Source organism: Pygocentrus nattereri, chromosome 27 (genome assembly GCF_015220715.1).
Source record: "Pygocentrus nattereri isolate fPygNat1 chromosome 27, fPygNat1.pri, whole genome shotgun sequence".
Lineage (NCBI taxonomy): Eukaryota > Metazoa > Chordata > Actinopteri > Characiformes > Serrasalmidae > Pygocentrus > Pygocentrus nattereri.
Window position 1 is genome coordinate 10365356 of NC_051237.1, and position 16701 is coordinate 10382056.

General features: G+C 38.5%; 2 protein-coding genes across 2 annotated transcripts; both read left to right on the top strand.

Moving 5' to 3' along the window:
• Positions 1-1292: 1292 nt before the first annotated feature.
• Positions 1293-6276, top strand: LOC108424776 (homeobox protein NOBOX). The gene is made up of 10 exons (XM_017693005.1): positions 1293-1403; positions 1875-2275; positions 2417-2726; positions 2989-3095; positions 3192-3310; positions 3402-3505; positions 3696-3906; positions 4090-4469; positions 5246-5556; positions 6160-6276. The coding sequence occupies exons 1-9, from the start codon at positions 1370-1372 to the stop codon at positions 5545-5547; spliced, it is 1968 nt and encodes a 655-aa protein (XP_017548494.1). The 5' UTR covers positions 1293-1369; the 3' UTR covers positions 5548-5556; positions 6160-6276.
• A 1422-nt stretch (positions 6277-7698) lies between these two features.
• On the top strand, positions 7699-16636 carry LOC108426478 (lysosomal-associated transmembrane protein 4A). The gene is made up of 7 exons (XM_017695973.2): positions 7699-7855; positions 11271-11379; positions 12683-12759; positions 13926-14054; positions 14844-14939; positions 15484-15573; positions 15830-16636. Exons 1-7 carry the CDS (start codon positions 7787-7789, stop codon positions 15902-15904), a joined length of 645 nt encoding a protein of 214 aa, XP_017551462.1. The 5' UTR covers positions 7699-7786; the 3' UTR covers positions 15905-16636.
• The last annotated feature ends 65 nt before the right edge of the window (positions 16637-16701 follow it).

Consider the following 16701-nt stretch of genomic DNA (forward strand, 5'->3'; position numbering starts at 1 on the left):
TTGTTTTTGTCTACATGGGTTGTTACCAGCAGGACCTTGTACTAGACTGCCTTTTGAATGAAGTACACTACAGGGCTGTCAATCAGAACTAATATATACCAGTCTGTATATACCAGTCTCAAAGGTAGAGTAAAAAAACAGCCAGTTTTTTTCTAAGGGAAAAAGACTGGTTGACAATGGTCATGGAAATTTTTATTCTGGCTGTTTTTGGCACATAAGACCATAAAATACCATTAAAAGAAACTCAAAGAAACAAAATAAAGAAAATACTAGAAAAATGTATGAAAATGGGCCCTTTAAGTGAAATTAGATTAGATTAATTGACCCTTATTAGTCCCACAACAGGGAAATTACACCTCCGCATTTAACCCATCCGTAAAGTGGAACACCACATACACACTAGTGAGCACACACACACTAGGGGACAGTGAGCACACTTGCCTGGAGCGGTGAGCAGCCCAATCTGCCGTGCCCGAGGAGCAGTTGGGGGTTAGGTGTCTTGCCCAAGGACACCTCAGTCATGAGCTGTCGGCTCTGGCGATCGAACCGGCGACCTTCCGGTCATGAGGCTGGTTCCCTAACCTCCAGCCCATGACTGCCCCACATAAGTATTTGTCAAAACCTAATTAAAAATGGACAGGTGCGGCCAAGCTCAAGCACTTGAAAGTAAAAAGAATTTAACATTTAACTACATTTAAACATGCTCAAGTGGCCTATGTAAAAGTAAAAACTAAAACATGTTTAACAGATAAGTCAAATGTTTCCTTCCTGTGTGGTGCTGGGCTGTACTAGACCTCACACAAAGACACATTAGCACAGTTTAGGGCAGTTTCATCTTACATTGTGTTGCATTTGTTTGAATATTTTAATAAATTGTACTTAATATTAAATTCCCTGGAAGTAAATCGATTGGTATCAGGTGAAACATATGAGTATTCTGAATGTCTAAACGAAATGAAGTATGCTTTATCCTCTTGCTAATGTAAACGAGTAAGAGTACAGATATTTAATATGATACTTAAATATAGTGCAAATCTCCCAGAAATAATACTTGAGTAAAACAACAAAGTATAATAGCGCAAGTGTTTCCCTCCCTGTGTTTTAGAGAAGCGAGGGGCTTGACTGACGACCGCAGCTCACTCAGCTTAAGCAGAACGGAAGCACGAGCTCCCTTCGTCATGAACACACCGGTAACGCGCGCCCAGTTCGTTCCCTCGTCACGTGGCAGAGCTTTTCCGGCTGTTGGCGGTCAATTAAAAATGATTACCAATCATCTGATTTAGGAGCAGCGGCGGTGTTTAGCTCGCGCTCTTAGCCCTGAGGTAATTGAGATTGCTAGTTAGAGTTAGAGGTCTTTTTGAGCGACGAGATGACTGAGGACTCACTGTTTGCTAGTGATTACGGTGCGTAAATGAACCTAAATTGCCTGACTATTTCAATTATTTTTCACAAATAATTGTTTCATTAGGGGTAAACGGAGTAGTTGCTGCGTAGTTAGTTTGGGCAGTGGACGTTTCGGTAGTTTCGCTAAGGCTTCCGGTAGGAATCGACTGCTTTATAAAAGGGAGTCGCACTGAGTTTAGTGAAGTGTGTCAGAAGTGTGTTTTTTAAACTTTTACTTATAAAACAATTCTACTACTACTACTAAGGTCATAGGTTTAAAAAAAGTCAAACTTTATAATCCCACTCAGCAGTTGGATTAGGCCGTGATACAATGTTTTGTGTTAAAATTAACCGTAGAAAGTGACGAAACGGCCAAGCATTTGTGTATTACATTATTTCCGTGGCTTCTAAGTTCAGTCTGGGCTGTTTTAAAGCTTGATATGTGGACCGTATCACAACTTAGCTTAGCAATGACTGTCACTCATTTACAGACGGCCCGTGCCCTTTGTGTGAGGAGGAAGGCGAGAGGCCTTCCCTGGGGCTCAGAGTCAGTGAAAGAGAGAGAAAAGTGGACAAAGAAAGAGAAGAAGCAGAGTTAAAAAGAGAGAAGATTAAAGGAGATAAATCTGTAGGTGAAAAGGGAAACGCAAAGGAAGAGGTAGTGGAACAAAAGCAAGAACTAAAAGTAGGTGGTAAGACAGATGATGAACATGGTGAGGAAGAGACTGATGAAGAGAGTATAGCAGAAAAACTAAAGGTGAAAGGGGACAAGAGTGATGGTGGAAAAGACACCTACGCAAGCCCACCCTTGGATGGTAGGAGTGCACCGCAGCTGGACTCTGGCTGTCCCGTTAACCTGGTGATGATGTGTGAGGAGTCTGTTGAGAGATGTGTAAGTGAGGAGCTCATGCTGTGCCCTTCCAAGACCTTAACATTCCCCAAGCTTCCCTCGCTCTCCCTACCTTCCTTAATTAACCCCCTGCCTCTCACTGTACCCCCCTCCAACCCCCCTCTGCTCCCCCTTCAAACTCAGCCAATCGCTCAGACAAAACAGACTCAAGCCACAGCCCAAATGCCAGGACCGGAAGCTCTGTGTCTGGGGAACCGTAATAATAGCCCTTCTGCGGAGCCCAAAACACTTGTTCCTCCAGGGCAGCTGGAGGTGACTCTCCGGCAGGTGTACACCACGCGCCGCTACACCCGCTTCACCAGCAGGCCAACGCCACTGCTACCCTTACCGTCGGTCTGCCCAGACAGCAGTTCACAGCCTTTACCTTACATCACCAGCACCTCTCTACTTCCACCCGCACCCAAGAAGAAAACACGCACCTCCTACAGTTCTGGTGAGTGAGTTCTTGTGTAATATACACTGAGTGGCCAGTTTATGTACACTGACCTCATACCTACAATCAGTGGTAATTTCATCAGGTTCACCTACATAGTAAGATGGTCAACAGCCAGTAAGTATAAACCTAGAAAATGTACATAAGACTGATGACTTGACAATGTCCAGTGAGAGTGTGTGTGTGTACAAATTAAATTAAAAAGTTAATGTATATTTGGGTTATTTATTATTCACACACTATGAATGGTGTGTGTGTGTAGATCAGTTGGAGGAGTTGGAGAGGGTCTTTCGAGATGATCATTACCCGGATGCAGAGAAGCGAAAAGAGATCGCAATGTCAGTTGGCGTTACACCCCAAAGAGTCATGGTCAGATTCTAAAAATAACTTTTTTGAAAACTTTTTTTTATGCCTCTGCTGGACATTTCGCTGGATGGATCACACTTCCTATTTTTTTTCCCTCAGGTGTGGTTTCAGAATCGTCGTGCCAAGTGGCGTAAAACTTCCAAAACTACAGCGAAGAAGCCTTCTGCGAGCCGGGCTCCAGCACCTGCTCTGTCCCGAGCACCTGCCCCTGTCCATAGGTTCTTCATTTAAAACATTGATGCTGGATACCACATTTGAGTACTTGCTCTGTGTGCATATATATATGTGTTTACTCCTGCTTGTGTGTAGGGCTCCTGTTTTCTCAGCTCCTACAATTGCACCCATACCTTCACAAACTGCAAATGCACTTCCTTCTTACAGTGCCCTCTTTACCAGCTGTACAAGCCCACCAGGTCTGTGCCTCTCTTTGTCTCTCTGTCTCTGAAACTTGATCTCTTATTTGTTCTAATTAGCTCAACACAAGTCCTTTATGTACCCAAATTTGGTTTGATATTGGTCTTTAACTCATATGTTTGTGCTTTTTTACTGATGCTCTCTGGCTTTATTGTTTTCATCGAATTATCATTGCCGGTGTGGATGTAGATCCAGGCTGTGTGGATGGTGGTAATGTATGCATCTCTCAGGGTGGCCCAGTAGACTACAAACTCCCCCTTATGCAGAGCCCCCCACCTCTGCGCCGTGCCTCTTTGCCCTTCTTTGCTGCATATAACCCACCCACCCACACATTGTCTGTGCTGTTGGACACACCAGAGCACAATGAGCCTCAGCCCCTCAGCCTGCACACTGAAACTGGGTAAGCATCAGCATCGACATTTGCACTACTCTCCAATACCACCAGTGGGTGCCATATATCCTTTATTGGTTTATGGACTTAGTTTAGCCATATCTATAATTTCCTCAATGTTACTTCTCCAATTCTCTGTGTTGCAGTATTTTTCTCTGAATGCTACTTCTGCAAAACTCTGATGTATTGCAGGTTTGACTATGATGGAATTGGCTGTTCAGCTAAACTTGAGTCTGTGATCTCTGGTCCTGGTAACCGTGCTCAGGCTTACCAGATCAGCACATTTCCCCAGCAGCCCAGCGCTTTGTTTCCCCAGCAACCTAACAGTCTTCTGGCTCAACAGGGCAATATTATCCCACAGCAGCCCAGCACACTCCTGCCACAGTACTCTCATCTGTCTTACCTCACCCCCTCTCCTTACCTTACACCCAACCCCAGTGAGAGCACAACCTCTTCCTGCCTGCCCCAGATCCCAGGCACCACCAGCAGCCTGATGACTTGCACTAATGGAGGACATTCCTACTTTAAGTGCCAAAATGGCAACCAGATACTGCTACAGCCTGGGGTGCAGGGTAAGGTGTGTGTGTGTGTGTGTGTGTGTGTGTGTGTGTGTGTGTGTTTTGTGTAGGAGATGGAGGTGTCTGCAAAAATTCCAGCATATAAAATACACAAAATAATTTACAAACAAGAAGTTGTGAAGTGTGTGTGTGTGTGTGTGTGTGTGTGGTTGTTGTTGGGGTTTTTTTTTTTTTGCAATATGTAGAGTTGAAGTTGAGTAGTGAATATACAACGTATGCATACTGTGTAAAAGTCAGTGCCCACCCTTCAAAACGGCCATTTAGTTATTTATTTTACAGCCCTTTTACAAAATATTTACTGTGTGCACCCTCCACCTTTTATTATAGCTTCCATTCAACTTCTTGCTTGCAATTTTCTTCAAAGAAATCTGCAGGGAAATGTTCATTTGCAAATTGCAATTATTATTTTTTAAATAAATCTCTTAAATGTGGGAGCTTTAATTGCATTTTTTTCTGATGACAGTTTTGGTGGTCTTTCAGGTCTTGCACAGTTGTTAGGAATCCTGTTTTTCTCTTTTTAGTAATTTTATGAAAACCAGTTTTGGCAACTTCTGTTTTGGTTGTCTTTGACATTCTCCCTCCTTATGCATGCAGATTCTTTGTCTAATCTTGCATAACCAGTCTTGAATCAGTAACTTGAAGGCTTTCACTAGAAATAAAATAGATACACAGTACTGCTTGTGTGCAGACATGCTTGCGGAAGATATCTTTATGAACTTTTTTTTTTTTTTTTTGTGTGTGTGTGTGTGTGTGTGTGTGTGTGTGTGTAGCATTGCAGACCTACCCGTGGGCCAGTGATGTGTATGGTCACACAGGTCATGTACCGCATGCAGTCTTGAGGCCCCAGTTCGCATCTCAAAATTGTGAAGGCCACTATCCTCCACTGCTCCAACCCCATCGTTACATCACCCCGCAAAGAGCATCATGCCCCAGCCTGTCCAAACCTGCTTCCCCTGACCCCCTCATGCCCAGTGTCAAAACGGAGTTAGAAGATGCTGGACAAGGCCAGCCAGCCAGAGTCAACGAGGCAGAGACCGTCTTCCACTGTGACTTTTCACCTATTCACTTCTGACATGAACAGGTTTGTGTGTGGCTGGTCCACCTGTCAGAACAATTAATATAGTTTATTACTGCTCTCTGAAAGGCTTTTGTAGTATTTAGTTCTTCATACAATGGTTTTAATATAATTCAGTACATAGCTGCTTTCTGAGAGCCAGGGTTGCTGCATGTCCAGAATTTTTTTTGATTATGCTGAATTTTGGTGGCATGTCTAGAAAAAGAATTCCATTCCTGCACACAAACCCTCTGAAATAGTTTCAGTATGTTAGCATTTCTTACAATGTTTCAACCCAAAGAATGGATTTGATTCAGCTCAGATAATCCCTCAAGACAGGGATAATTGTTTCAAAATGGTGCACCGTTCTGCACAAGGCAGCACTGCAACACTAACTATTTGGTCATGTAAATAAACTGACATCTCTGTACTTTAGAGTGCGTTGTGAATTTGCCATTCAAATACAGAATTTAACTGATGAACTGAATTTTACAAGTTTGAGAGAGCGAGAGAACAAACGCACTCACGCGAGATCGAGATCAGCTTTAAGAAATAAAGTTGCGGTTGCCAGCGGGAGGGTGTGAGTTAAATGTGTTCCTGTGTCAAATAACTTCCTGTTCTGTGTTTCAGAGCCATCAGCGCTGACAGTGAAGCTCTAGAGTCTGCAGTTTTTCTGTGTTTGTGTGTGCTTCTTTGCTGTTTTTGGTTGCTGACTGCAGGCCTTATTAAAGTCCCTTTTGTCTTTCAGTTTTGCATCTGTTTTGTTTGTGTTATTGTTTAATTTTATGAGTCCAGGACCCCTGATGGGTCAATGTGAACAAGGCTCAAGCTATACTTTTTATTTAAAAAAAAAACAAAAAAAAAAAAAAAAAACACACAAGCTTTAGTCTTTATAATGGGATTCAGGTAATATTTAAAATGCTGTTTAAAGAAGTGCCTTTAGTAACTTTCTGCCACTAGAGGGCTCTGTTTCACCAGGTTTTTTCTTTCAATCAAGAAAGTGCGAGAGACTTTTTACTTTTTTATTTATTTATTTATTTTTTGGTCCAATTTGACATTGAAGGGGAGTTCCATCGGATCATTTCCTGTCTAGTTCATTTGTTGAATAAGCAAATGCACTGATATGAAATGGTTTACTCTGGTGGTGATAGGAACCTAGGAACCAGGGCACACAATGTCCACACCACAAACAAAGCTGTTTTGTTTACTATCATAAATGACCAGTGGACCTACATGGGTCTTCTGATGTTTATATGCAATATTGATGGTAGTAATAGTGATAAACCTCAACAATGTTGTTTGGGAGTACTTTGCATGTACATCTCTGGCATAAAGGAACTTTTTAAAAATGTATTTTACCCCACAAATGTACTTGAAAATGTCTGTAAAATATAACCAGTAACATATTAGTAATCATTAAATGTAACAGTCTCCTGTGAGAGCTTTAAGAAAAATGCTTTGAATACTTCGTTCCTGTCATTACTGCTGTGAACAATTCTGAATTGGCACATTTCACTAGAACTGCTCGCCTCGCATTAAACCTCTGAATGACTTGGTTTACTTCTCAATGGTCTAATATTACAACAACTAAAGTGGAATTTCCCTTATAAATATCTATCATGTTCCCAGACATATGGATTGCGGACCCACTGATGTACCATGTTCTGTATTTCCATTGTTACTTCATCCTCAGCAAAAAATACAGTTTGAAGTTCTTGTGTGTGTACTTATCAATTAGCTGAATTAACCAATTAATGTTGGATTTATTGTAATCTAAGTAGTACAGTATTTAGTACAGCAAATAATGGTTTACCAATAATTGTCATGAATTTCCTATTTGACTTTATAGCTTTTTTTGTGAAGTAATTTTGATCAGTAAGTATTATGAGGTAGCTAGGTGTGGAAATGAAACAATATGAAAAAGAAAATGTTAAAGTGGAGTTGTTAACAAGGCTGGGACTCAAAGTCTTGTATAAATGTAGTCTAAACTTTTTTTCCATGCACTACAACACAGAAAATGCAATAAGACTGTGTGTTCTTGGGTACTCAGATGGTCGAGCTGTTCATGATACTGTGATGCATTTGCAAAGTTGGTCACAGGAAACCCAGTGCACCCCACATGATGTATGTGTGAACCTGTGTGTTTATCTGATCACTGCGCATGCAAGTGTCAGCATCAGGAAGTGTTGGCGTGGTTAGTAAGGCTGTGTCTCTGAGTGAATTTCAGACGCTGTTTGTAAGCGAAGAAGACAAAGAAATGTCTGGAAAACAGTCACTCTGCTGCCATGTCCACACGGCCACGCGGGTCTCTGCCATCTTCTACCTGGTAATATTTGACTTTATACAGACACACAGACACACACTCATATATACATAAATGATCAAATATTTGGTACCAGGATCAAGCATACAGTTGAGCTTAAAATGGCTATTAATTTTTTGCGTATGGTCCTGTATAAGTGACCGTGACTTATTACAAGTAAAATTACACTTGTAGTGTTTAACCGTGTGTGACTTCATTGGTCTGCATGTAACTAAACAAGAACATACTGGCCCTTCCTGATTTTATACACTGACCGTTTCTGCCACAGCTGTACCAGGATCAGTTCAGCTTAGTTTGTGCGGCATTAAAGGGGCAGCCAGAGTGAGTTGTTAAATGTTGAAGCTGGTAGACTGAACTAAGGCTGCAGAGACGCTGGAGTCAGCTTGACCAGTGCGCTGACTGAGTGATAACTGCAGTAGAGAGCTGGGTTGAGTAACAGGAAGCCAGACTCCTGTAGAATGAGAGATACATACTCATGCGGTGAGGACATTAACACAACTGTCTGCTTTGGTTCACATTATTTTCAGGAACAGAAATAACAAAACTCAGATATATGCATTTTCAGGGTATAAAGAAATAAACGGAGAGCACTCACTACCTGATGGGGCTCCACTGTGGTTAAGTATAGAGGCACAGTCCTTAACTAATACCTCTTTACCAGTTTTACTGTTTTCTATGAGGAAATCTCTCAAGAGAATAATCAGTATTAATTTTATAATTAAAAACTCCTTAAGGATTCTGAATCAAATTAAGAGGTTTCTTTCTCTGCCTCCAGTTTCCAGCTATTTATAACCATTTTTTTGTTCCAGGCCAGTTAGATAATGTGTTTCTTACATGGAGAGAGAAGGGTTTAGGGTGCATCAAAGATTTTTATTTTGACAACAGCTTTGTTCCCTTTACTCAGCTTAAAATTAAATATAGTCTTCCTTCTTCTCACTTCTTTCGATATTTGCAGGTCAGACACTATGTTCAAAAAAATGTACCCTCTTTTTCAATTAAACCAAAAGAATCTGTTTTTTACGACTTGCTACTTTCTCCGCCTGAGGCTAGACACTTGGTGTCCAACTTTACTGTTGCATTATCGGCATCAGACAATACTACCCCCCTAAAGGTAGGGTGGGCCAATGAGTTGGGTGCTGCAATTTCTGATAATATGTGGGAGGAAAGTTTGTCCAGTATTCATCGTTGCTCAGTGAACTCCAGGTATAGACTCATATAGTTTAAAGTATTACACAGGTTTTACTTTTTTAAAACCAAATTGAACAAAATCTACTCCTCTGTCTCTCCTTTGTGTGATCGTTGTCAAACCTCAGAAGGTTCCTTGTCTCACTTAATCTGGTCCTGCCCTGTGTTGCATGACTATTGGGTTCATATCTTTCATTGGTTCTCTGAAGCATTCAAAGTGGACATTGTCCCAGATTACAAACTTGCTATCTTTGGTTATTTTGACAGTTCTGTTTCTTTTTCATTTGCACAAAAGCAAGCTCTATTGTCAGGTATGGTTGCAGCTAAATCTCCAGTGGCACCATGCTTTAAGAGGTAGTTAAATGAGATGTTATTCATTATACAAATGGATCGGTTACATTGCAATGATGCTAAATCATATAAACGCTTCCAGAGTGTTTGGGGAGTGGTTTTGAATAGTCTGGAAGGGTCCTAGTCTGATACCAGTCCCAGTCTGATATTGGATATATTCCAGTTTGATCTATTGTCATTTAGTCTTTGTAATGCTTGAACTCGACAGCCTGTATTTTATTTTTATTTTCTTTCTTTCTTTTTTATTTATCTTTAGTTATTTTCTTTTCCTTTTTCTTTTTATCTTTCCCTTTTTTGTTCTTGATGCTTTGGTGCTAGTTACTATTTCTGATTGCGTATTGTCATTATTAGCATGGGTTGTGTTTTTCTGCGATTCCTTATAAATAAAGTATATATATTATATAACGGAGAGAAAAGGGATAGAGAATTTCTAGGAAATTAGCCATTGCATTGAAATGTGAAGAAAGATTATTGTATAAATATTATGTCCTATATATGAATATGAAGACATTAAAACACATTATAGACCAAATTATTGCATGATTTTTTTCCCAGATATACATTGTTGGCAGTGATTTTTATACATACAGTACTGTGGAAATCTTAGGCACCCTAAGACAAGTGTTAATATTTGAATAAACAAAATGTTAATATTAATAATGATTATATATATATATATATATATTCATAAATTGTGATTTTATGGATGTGTTTGTTTAACCATTTTCAAGCCTCTCCTCGAGGAAGCCCAGTATTATATGTGGTTAATTCCTGGTGTGACCTGGTTTGCCCAATCAGTGCGTCATTAAATTGTGCTCATGATGTAATTGATGATGTTAATAAGTCTCTGTGGTGGCTGTGAAGATGTCAAGGAAAAATATGGACCCAAGAAATTCTTGTAACTGTTTATTGTTTTTATGTTTATTTGAATTATGATATATTGTGATAAACTCACTGATGAGGTAAATTGTTTAAAAGTTTGCTTAGATGCCTAAACCTTTCGCACAGTACTGTACAAGAAATATAAACGCTATATTATGATTACCACCACTTTTTTGGAAAAATAAAATACCAGTGTTTCTTCTGATATCATGGGTAATAAATAGCAGTTTTTCCCTCTCTACTGCAGTAACAACCTACAGTTTTCTGGGAAGGCTTTATATGAGAAGTTGGAACATAGCTGTGAAGATTTCATTGCATTTGGCCTTAAGAACATTAGTAAGGTCAGATACAGATGTTGGACAACTAGTTCTGGATCACAAATGACACTCCAATACATCCCAAATATATTAGATCCAGTTCCATCACTCAAGTTTTATTCTGTTTGAATGAGAGTAAAATAGTAACGTATGTTATAAGAGAAATCAGAGGAGTTTGATTTTTATTTCTTTCCTTCAGAGGAAACTTGTTAATAAAGATTAATTAATAACATTGAAGCTGTCAACTAAAATACACAAAAAAGCAATTTGTTCATTTTTTCTTGGATATATATTGAAATATATTAAATAGGAAGATTATTTTCAAGATTATAAGAAAGTTACTCTCCCACACTAAAACATGTCTGGGTCAACAGTCTTGCAGGAAACACAATCTCACTTAAAATACTTTCGAAAAACTACCCAAGGGAAGGCACTGTGTGTGTAGGTGTGCGTGAGTGTACGTGAGTTATGTAATTTACACTTTTACAGGCATTTCTGAATGAATCGCTGTTCTACCACTGTATACCTAGTTCTGTTGGTATTGGCTTACAGAGAGGAATCAAAACACACCTACTGCCAGAGTACACACACTCAGAGACACAGACCTTTACTCTTATAAATTTCTTTCACTCAGTCTCTGTTTCATGCTTGCTCTATGTGTTGTGTGTCTGGGTGTTATCTAGGTGTATAATCTGCTGGTGGCCATGGATCTGACTGTTGGTATAATCCGGAAGACTGACCCACTCACCGTCTCCTACACTGACATGAAATTCGCTAATGGCTATCGTGCCTGTGAGTGCTATGTTATAATACATCATTATCAAACATATGTCTGATACAACAAAACTTTATCACTTTTATACACACTCATCTGTCACTTCTCCTGTCACTCCTGAAAGCGTCTAGTACTTCTACTACAGTCTTTAGTGTTATACTACAGTCTGTCTATACTCCTTAATGGTTTTTATTAAATTGAACATCTAGTACATACAGTAGGGCAGCAGTTATTTTCTTTAGTTGTTAATTAGTTTTTACCTCATTTTTATTCATTTTTTCCTGTTTAGTGTCGCCCAAAATGTTTTGCTCCAGTAAAAACAATACAGTTACTACCATCCACCACTTTTCAGTCCCACCAGAGTCTCACTCATTGTTGCATACTAAAATGACAATTTGGCAGCAGCTTTTCTCAATCTTCCTGAAGAGGGGAGAGTTTGGAACAACTGTAGAAATATGTGATTACCTGTGATATGAAGACGATATATTTCTTCAGCTTGTTTTAAATGTAGATTAGGTAGTTCCTGATTAAAAACAAGGGATAAATTAAGTGTACAGATATACAGTACTGTGCAAAAGTTTTAGGCATCTAAGCAAATGTTTAAACAATTTACCTCAACAGTGAGTTTATCACAATATACATTAGAATAAAGTCATATTCATAATTCAAATAAACATAAAAGCAATAAAATATAACAAGAATTTCTTGGGTCCATATTTTTCCTTGACACCTTCACAGTTGCCACAGAGACTTGTTAATATCATCAATAACATCATGAGCACAATTTACTGAAGCACTGATTGGTCAAACCAGGAGTTGCTTTTTAACTACATATAATACAGGACTTCCTCGAGGAGAGGCTTGAAAATGGTTAAACAAACACACTAACATGTGTGTGTGTGTGTGTGTGTGTGTGTGTGTGTGTGTGTGTGTACGTATACATTTTGTTTATTCAAGTATTAACACTTTTCTCAGCAAATAAACACACACTATTGACATTTGAAACACATACACATATGAATTTATTTAATAAATAAATAGTCTTGGGTGCCTAAGACTTTTGCACAGTACTCTACTCTATTGTCAAGATTTTTTTTTCTTTTCTAGTCACAAGTTGAGACAAACAAGTAAAACAAAGTGGGTCCAAAACACCAGGAGCACCATGAGATGATGAACTAGGCCTGGGAAATATCTAAAAATAATTGGCAGAACATTTTATTTTTGTTGTAAAGTTATTGTTTATGGTATTCTTAATATGTATGGCAGTTGGCAGCATTTACGTGTCTTTAAATTTGTATCATGTTTTTCATTTCTCTGTAGTTGATATTAGCACCAACTTTATGATGTTGGTTTTGATGTCCTTCTCCAGTGTGCTGGTCCTGTTATCTCACCGGAAGGTAATGGGTTTGTGTCTGAGTGTTCATGTTGCAGTTATGTGTACATTAGCATTTCTTTTCACAGTCGTATATAAGACAAAAAAATTCAATTGTATTATATAACTTGCTCAAAGTTATATTTGCCCTCTTTAATCTTTATTGTCATTATTACTTTTTTGGGTAGAAATTCATATTTGTTATTAACAAATGTTTATAAGATACTCACAATGAGATTTTACAGGTGAATAGAGCATTTATGTAAACAGTAGTCATTTGAATGCAATTTGAAATAGCAGTATGTATTGAAATCCTTCTGTAACATCCTTCAGAATAACATTAAAAATTGACATGTAAGATTTCATGAATGCAGGGATTAAAGAAATGCAGATTTTTGGTTTTGAATGTAGAAAAAGGTGATTTTGAGAAAAACTATTTTAAAAATGGGCTTTAGATCTGCATTACCCAGTAAGATCACAGAAAAAATAAAATTTTTCTGAATGTTGCGATCAGTACAACGGAAATGGATGTATTAGATATTCATCTTAGATTCTATCAGTGATTTGTGACAAGGTTTTGCTAAGTGTGGTGGAGCTAAGCTTTCAAAGTTACAAACCTTTGTAAATGTTGTTAGATGTGAGGGAATGCAAATAGTTAAAACACTGAAATTATAATTATATTTCTGTTGATTTTGACATCGTTGTTAGAGTTTAGGAAATCTTCATTTCTACCTGTCTTGACTTAATGAAACTAATATGTCTATATTTTTATTCTGTATAAACTGAGCTTGAATATGTTATGAAACAGCAGCGAGTGATAAGCTTTGGATTTAATACTCAGACTGTGTGTGTGTGTGTGTGTGTACACGCAGGCATTTTGTTTCAATCTCTGTTCACCTCCGATGAGTTTAGGCTCCGTAGCCGAGACCAATATTTACCCAGAATCCTGAGTCTCCAGAAAGAGCGCTTGTTTCAATATTTATGAATGTTGGTGCAACACGGAATCCTAACAGTTTTTCCAAACCACATACACACATATGCCATCTTTAGTACCTTTTAGACCACTGAGACTGTGCATGAACAGTGTAATCAAAAACCCATTTTCATATGTAGATGATCCTCCCTTGTGTATGTGTACATGAACGTGATAATGTGAGTAAGTTTGTGTGTCTCTGTGTGCTTGTGTAATAGGGCCCAGTGTGTATTGTGCCGTTTGTGTTGTTCATGTTTCTGGACGTGGCTCTGAGCCTCCTCTCACTGTTTGCTGCTCCATGGGGTCTGCCTGGAACCCCCACATACCGGGATGCCCTTCGACTGGCTGTGAGAAACACAAACATGCACAATACATTTACCCTCTTGAATATATACAACTAAACTGTGGACTTTAACTGAAGCTATAGTCTTCATCACTTTTTTCAATTAGAACTATCTTGTATTTCACACATTATGTAATGTAAATGTAAAAACAAATAATTACTATTTGGCGTGTGTGTACTCAAAAAACTAAAATATGGTGATATTAAAGGGCCCATATATATTTCTATACCATTTTCCAACCTTTCTTTATTCCTTAGTTTTAAACAAGATGTTTTTGTTACTTTGCCTTTATAACTCTCATATGTAAACGCTCTCTGTCATGATTGGCTGCCTTGGATTGTGCGTCAGTCAAAAACCAATCCAGGCTGAGACAGTCCTTATAACTTTGGGAGTCAGTTGGTGGAACCAAATTAAAGTAGGCTGAATAGGCAGATTTATGTAAATTCGTTTTTTTTACCGTAACAAAAACTGAATACAAAACAGGCTGGTTTTTGTAACTGTGTTTCCTTGTACGGACTGTGTGGTACATTTTGGAGCTTTACCTTTTTTACATATAAACCGGAAAGTTTAGTTTTCCATGATTTGGGCCCTTTAAGGTTACAAAGTCAGTATTTGCTCATTCTGCTCTGCAGAAATGTGTGGCATCATTAAATTAAGTTCAAACTATCTTTTAATATTTTTATAGCAAACTGTAAGTAGTGCACATGCCACTCTTTCTAACTATCGACAGTCAGCATTACATTAAAGCATAAACAGCATAAACCCTAATCCAGTATGTGTTTGTCTTTACAGTTGAACCTTAAAGGAGGTGCCAAGCTGGAGGTGCAGGAGTTAAGCCAAGTCACCATGATGTTTGGAGTTCTCTTTGTGTTGTACATACTGCTGAAGGTCTGTGTGTGTTTGTGTGTGTATGTTTATATGGTGTGTATGTGTCTAGGTTTGTATGTAGGTTGTGTGTACACATGCTTTTTTCCCCTCTTTGCCTGTTTATGTACCTGTAATCATTTCAGGGTTAATAGATGGTTTACCATAAATAATACCACATCCCCCACAGAGCCTTCCTTTCATTTACATGCAAAAATGTTCTCGGAATCTCTGAGAAGCTGTTTGGTAGTTACCAAAAATGGGCCAGAAGAATCGCTCTCTCTCTGTCTTTCTCTCTCTCTCTCTGTCTCTTTCTCTGTATCTCCCTCTCTGTATCTCTGTGTCTGTCTGTCCTGTCGGTGGGTGTCTTTTGGGCTGTGTGAAAACAAGAATGTGGTGAAAGAAGGAAGCATGGTTGAGAATGAATATAGAGTTATTCATTAAAATAGAACTCTCTGCTTCTCTCTATAAATGTTTATGCTACCTGTGAGTTAAAGGTGTGTTTTATTTTTGCATGGTGGCTGTTGTACAGGGCTGTGTGTTGATTTGTGTGTTTTTGTATGCATAGGTGTACATGCTTCAGGTGTCAATGCGTTCTTTCTATGCACTGAGAGAAAACTGGACGCCATCGCAGCCCCCTGTTGAGAACAGCGTCAGGGTGCGTTTTTTTTTTTTTAATATATATTCAACTTTGAGTCCCAGCCTCACACTAACTACCTGATAATAAACTGACTGAAGTAATAATAAATACACTTGATATCTTGTATATACATCCTTATAAGCTGCAGTTATTTCTGCCTCTCATATCATCATAAGTAAATATAGATCAGTTGTTTTTATAAGTAAACAATTATACAGTTTTAGTTTTATGCTATGTGTCTTGTACTACCTGATGCTGTGTTTTTGATTGGCAGGTTAAACTGCCCTCCTATGATGAGGCTCTGAAGATGAAAGCTGATTCCCTGCCCCCTGCCTATCAAGAGCCTTAAAGCACAAAAGGAGCACACACTGGCGGCTACCTTGCGTGTCCACACTTATTTGCTTAGCACTATACACAGCACACGGTTCTAATCATATTCATATATCTATACACAGGTGTAAGGGGGGGGAGGGGGGGGTCACATAAAACCTATTGTGCATGTGCTCAATATTTTTATATGATTTAAACCACTGTTGTTGCTGTTTACAACATTGTTCTGTCAGATAAATGCACATGACGAGCATTTAGCAATACATAAAATTAAATAGAAAATTATGTACAATGTAATGTCACACATAAGTAGTGTGATTTAAGGATTTGAATTCCATATTAAGTTCACTTTAAGCTAAATTAAAAAATAGATATTTTCAACTTTTATTGAAATTTTTTTCCCCACATGAAATTATGTAGAAGCAGTGTCGTTTCTCAAAAGCTATTTATGTAAGCTTTAAAACATATCTTAACCTGTTGAATGTAAAGCCTTTGCTATCATGATACTACATACCAAATGTAAGGGAAATTTCCATGCAGCAGTGGATGGAATGAGTGGGGTTAAAGAAAACAGAAATCAGGCTTTGAAAAATTGAAACTATGAGTTATGTAATATGTAAGCAAACACATTTGCATAGGCAAACAGAACCTCCGGGAAATTCTTCAAATTTAGTTTGATGGCTTGGGCATTTTTAGGTGTTTATTTTGTGCATACTGGCAGATAAAGCAAAAATAAATGTGTGAAAAATTATCTGACTCAATTATGTGACTTTTCTGTGTGTGTGTGTGTGTGTGTGTGTGTGTGTGTTGTAACTG

What these genes read in the sequence shown, in the direction of transcription:
- LOC108424776 (XM_017693005.1), top strand. Translation starts at nt 1,370, where the DNA reads ATGACTGAGGACTCACTGTTTGCTAGTGATTACG. An exon ending in AGGAGTCTGTTGAGAGATGT is followed by an intron (nt 2,276 to 2,416) that starts GTAAGTGAGGAG and finishes CTTCAAACTCAG; the next exon opens with CCAATCGCTCAGACAAAACA. An exon ending in GCTACAGCCTGGGGTGCAGG is followed by an intron (nt 4,470 to 5,245) that starts GTAAGGTGTGTG and finishes GTGTGTGTGTAG; the next exon opens with CATTGCAGACCTACCCGTGG.
- LOC108426478 (XM_017695973.2), top strand. Translation starts at nt 7,787, where the DNA reads ATGTCTGGAAAACAGTCACTCTGCTGCCATGTCCACACGGCCACGCGG. An exon ending in TCTCTGCCATCTTCTACCTG is followed by an intron (nt 7,856 to 11,270) that starts GTAATATTTGAC and finishes GGTGTTATCTAG; the next exon opens with GTGTATAATCTGCTGGTGGC. An exon ending in GGGATGCCCTTCGACTGGCT is followed by an intron (nt 14,055 to 14,843) that starts GTGAGAAACACA and finishes TTGTCTTTACAG; the next exon opens with TTGAACCTTAAAGGAGGTGC.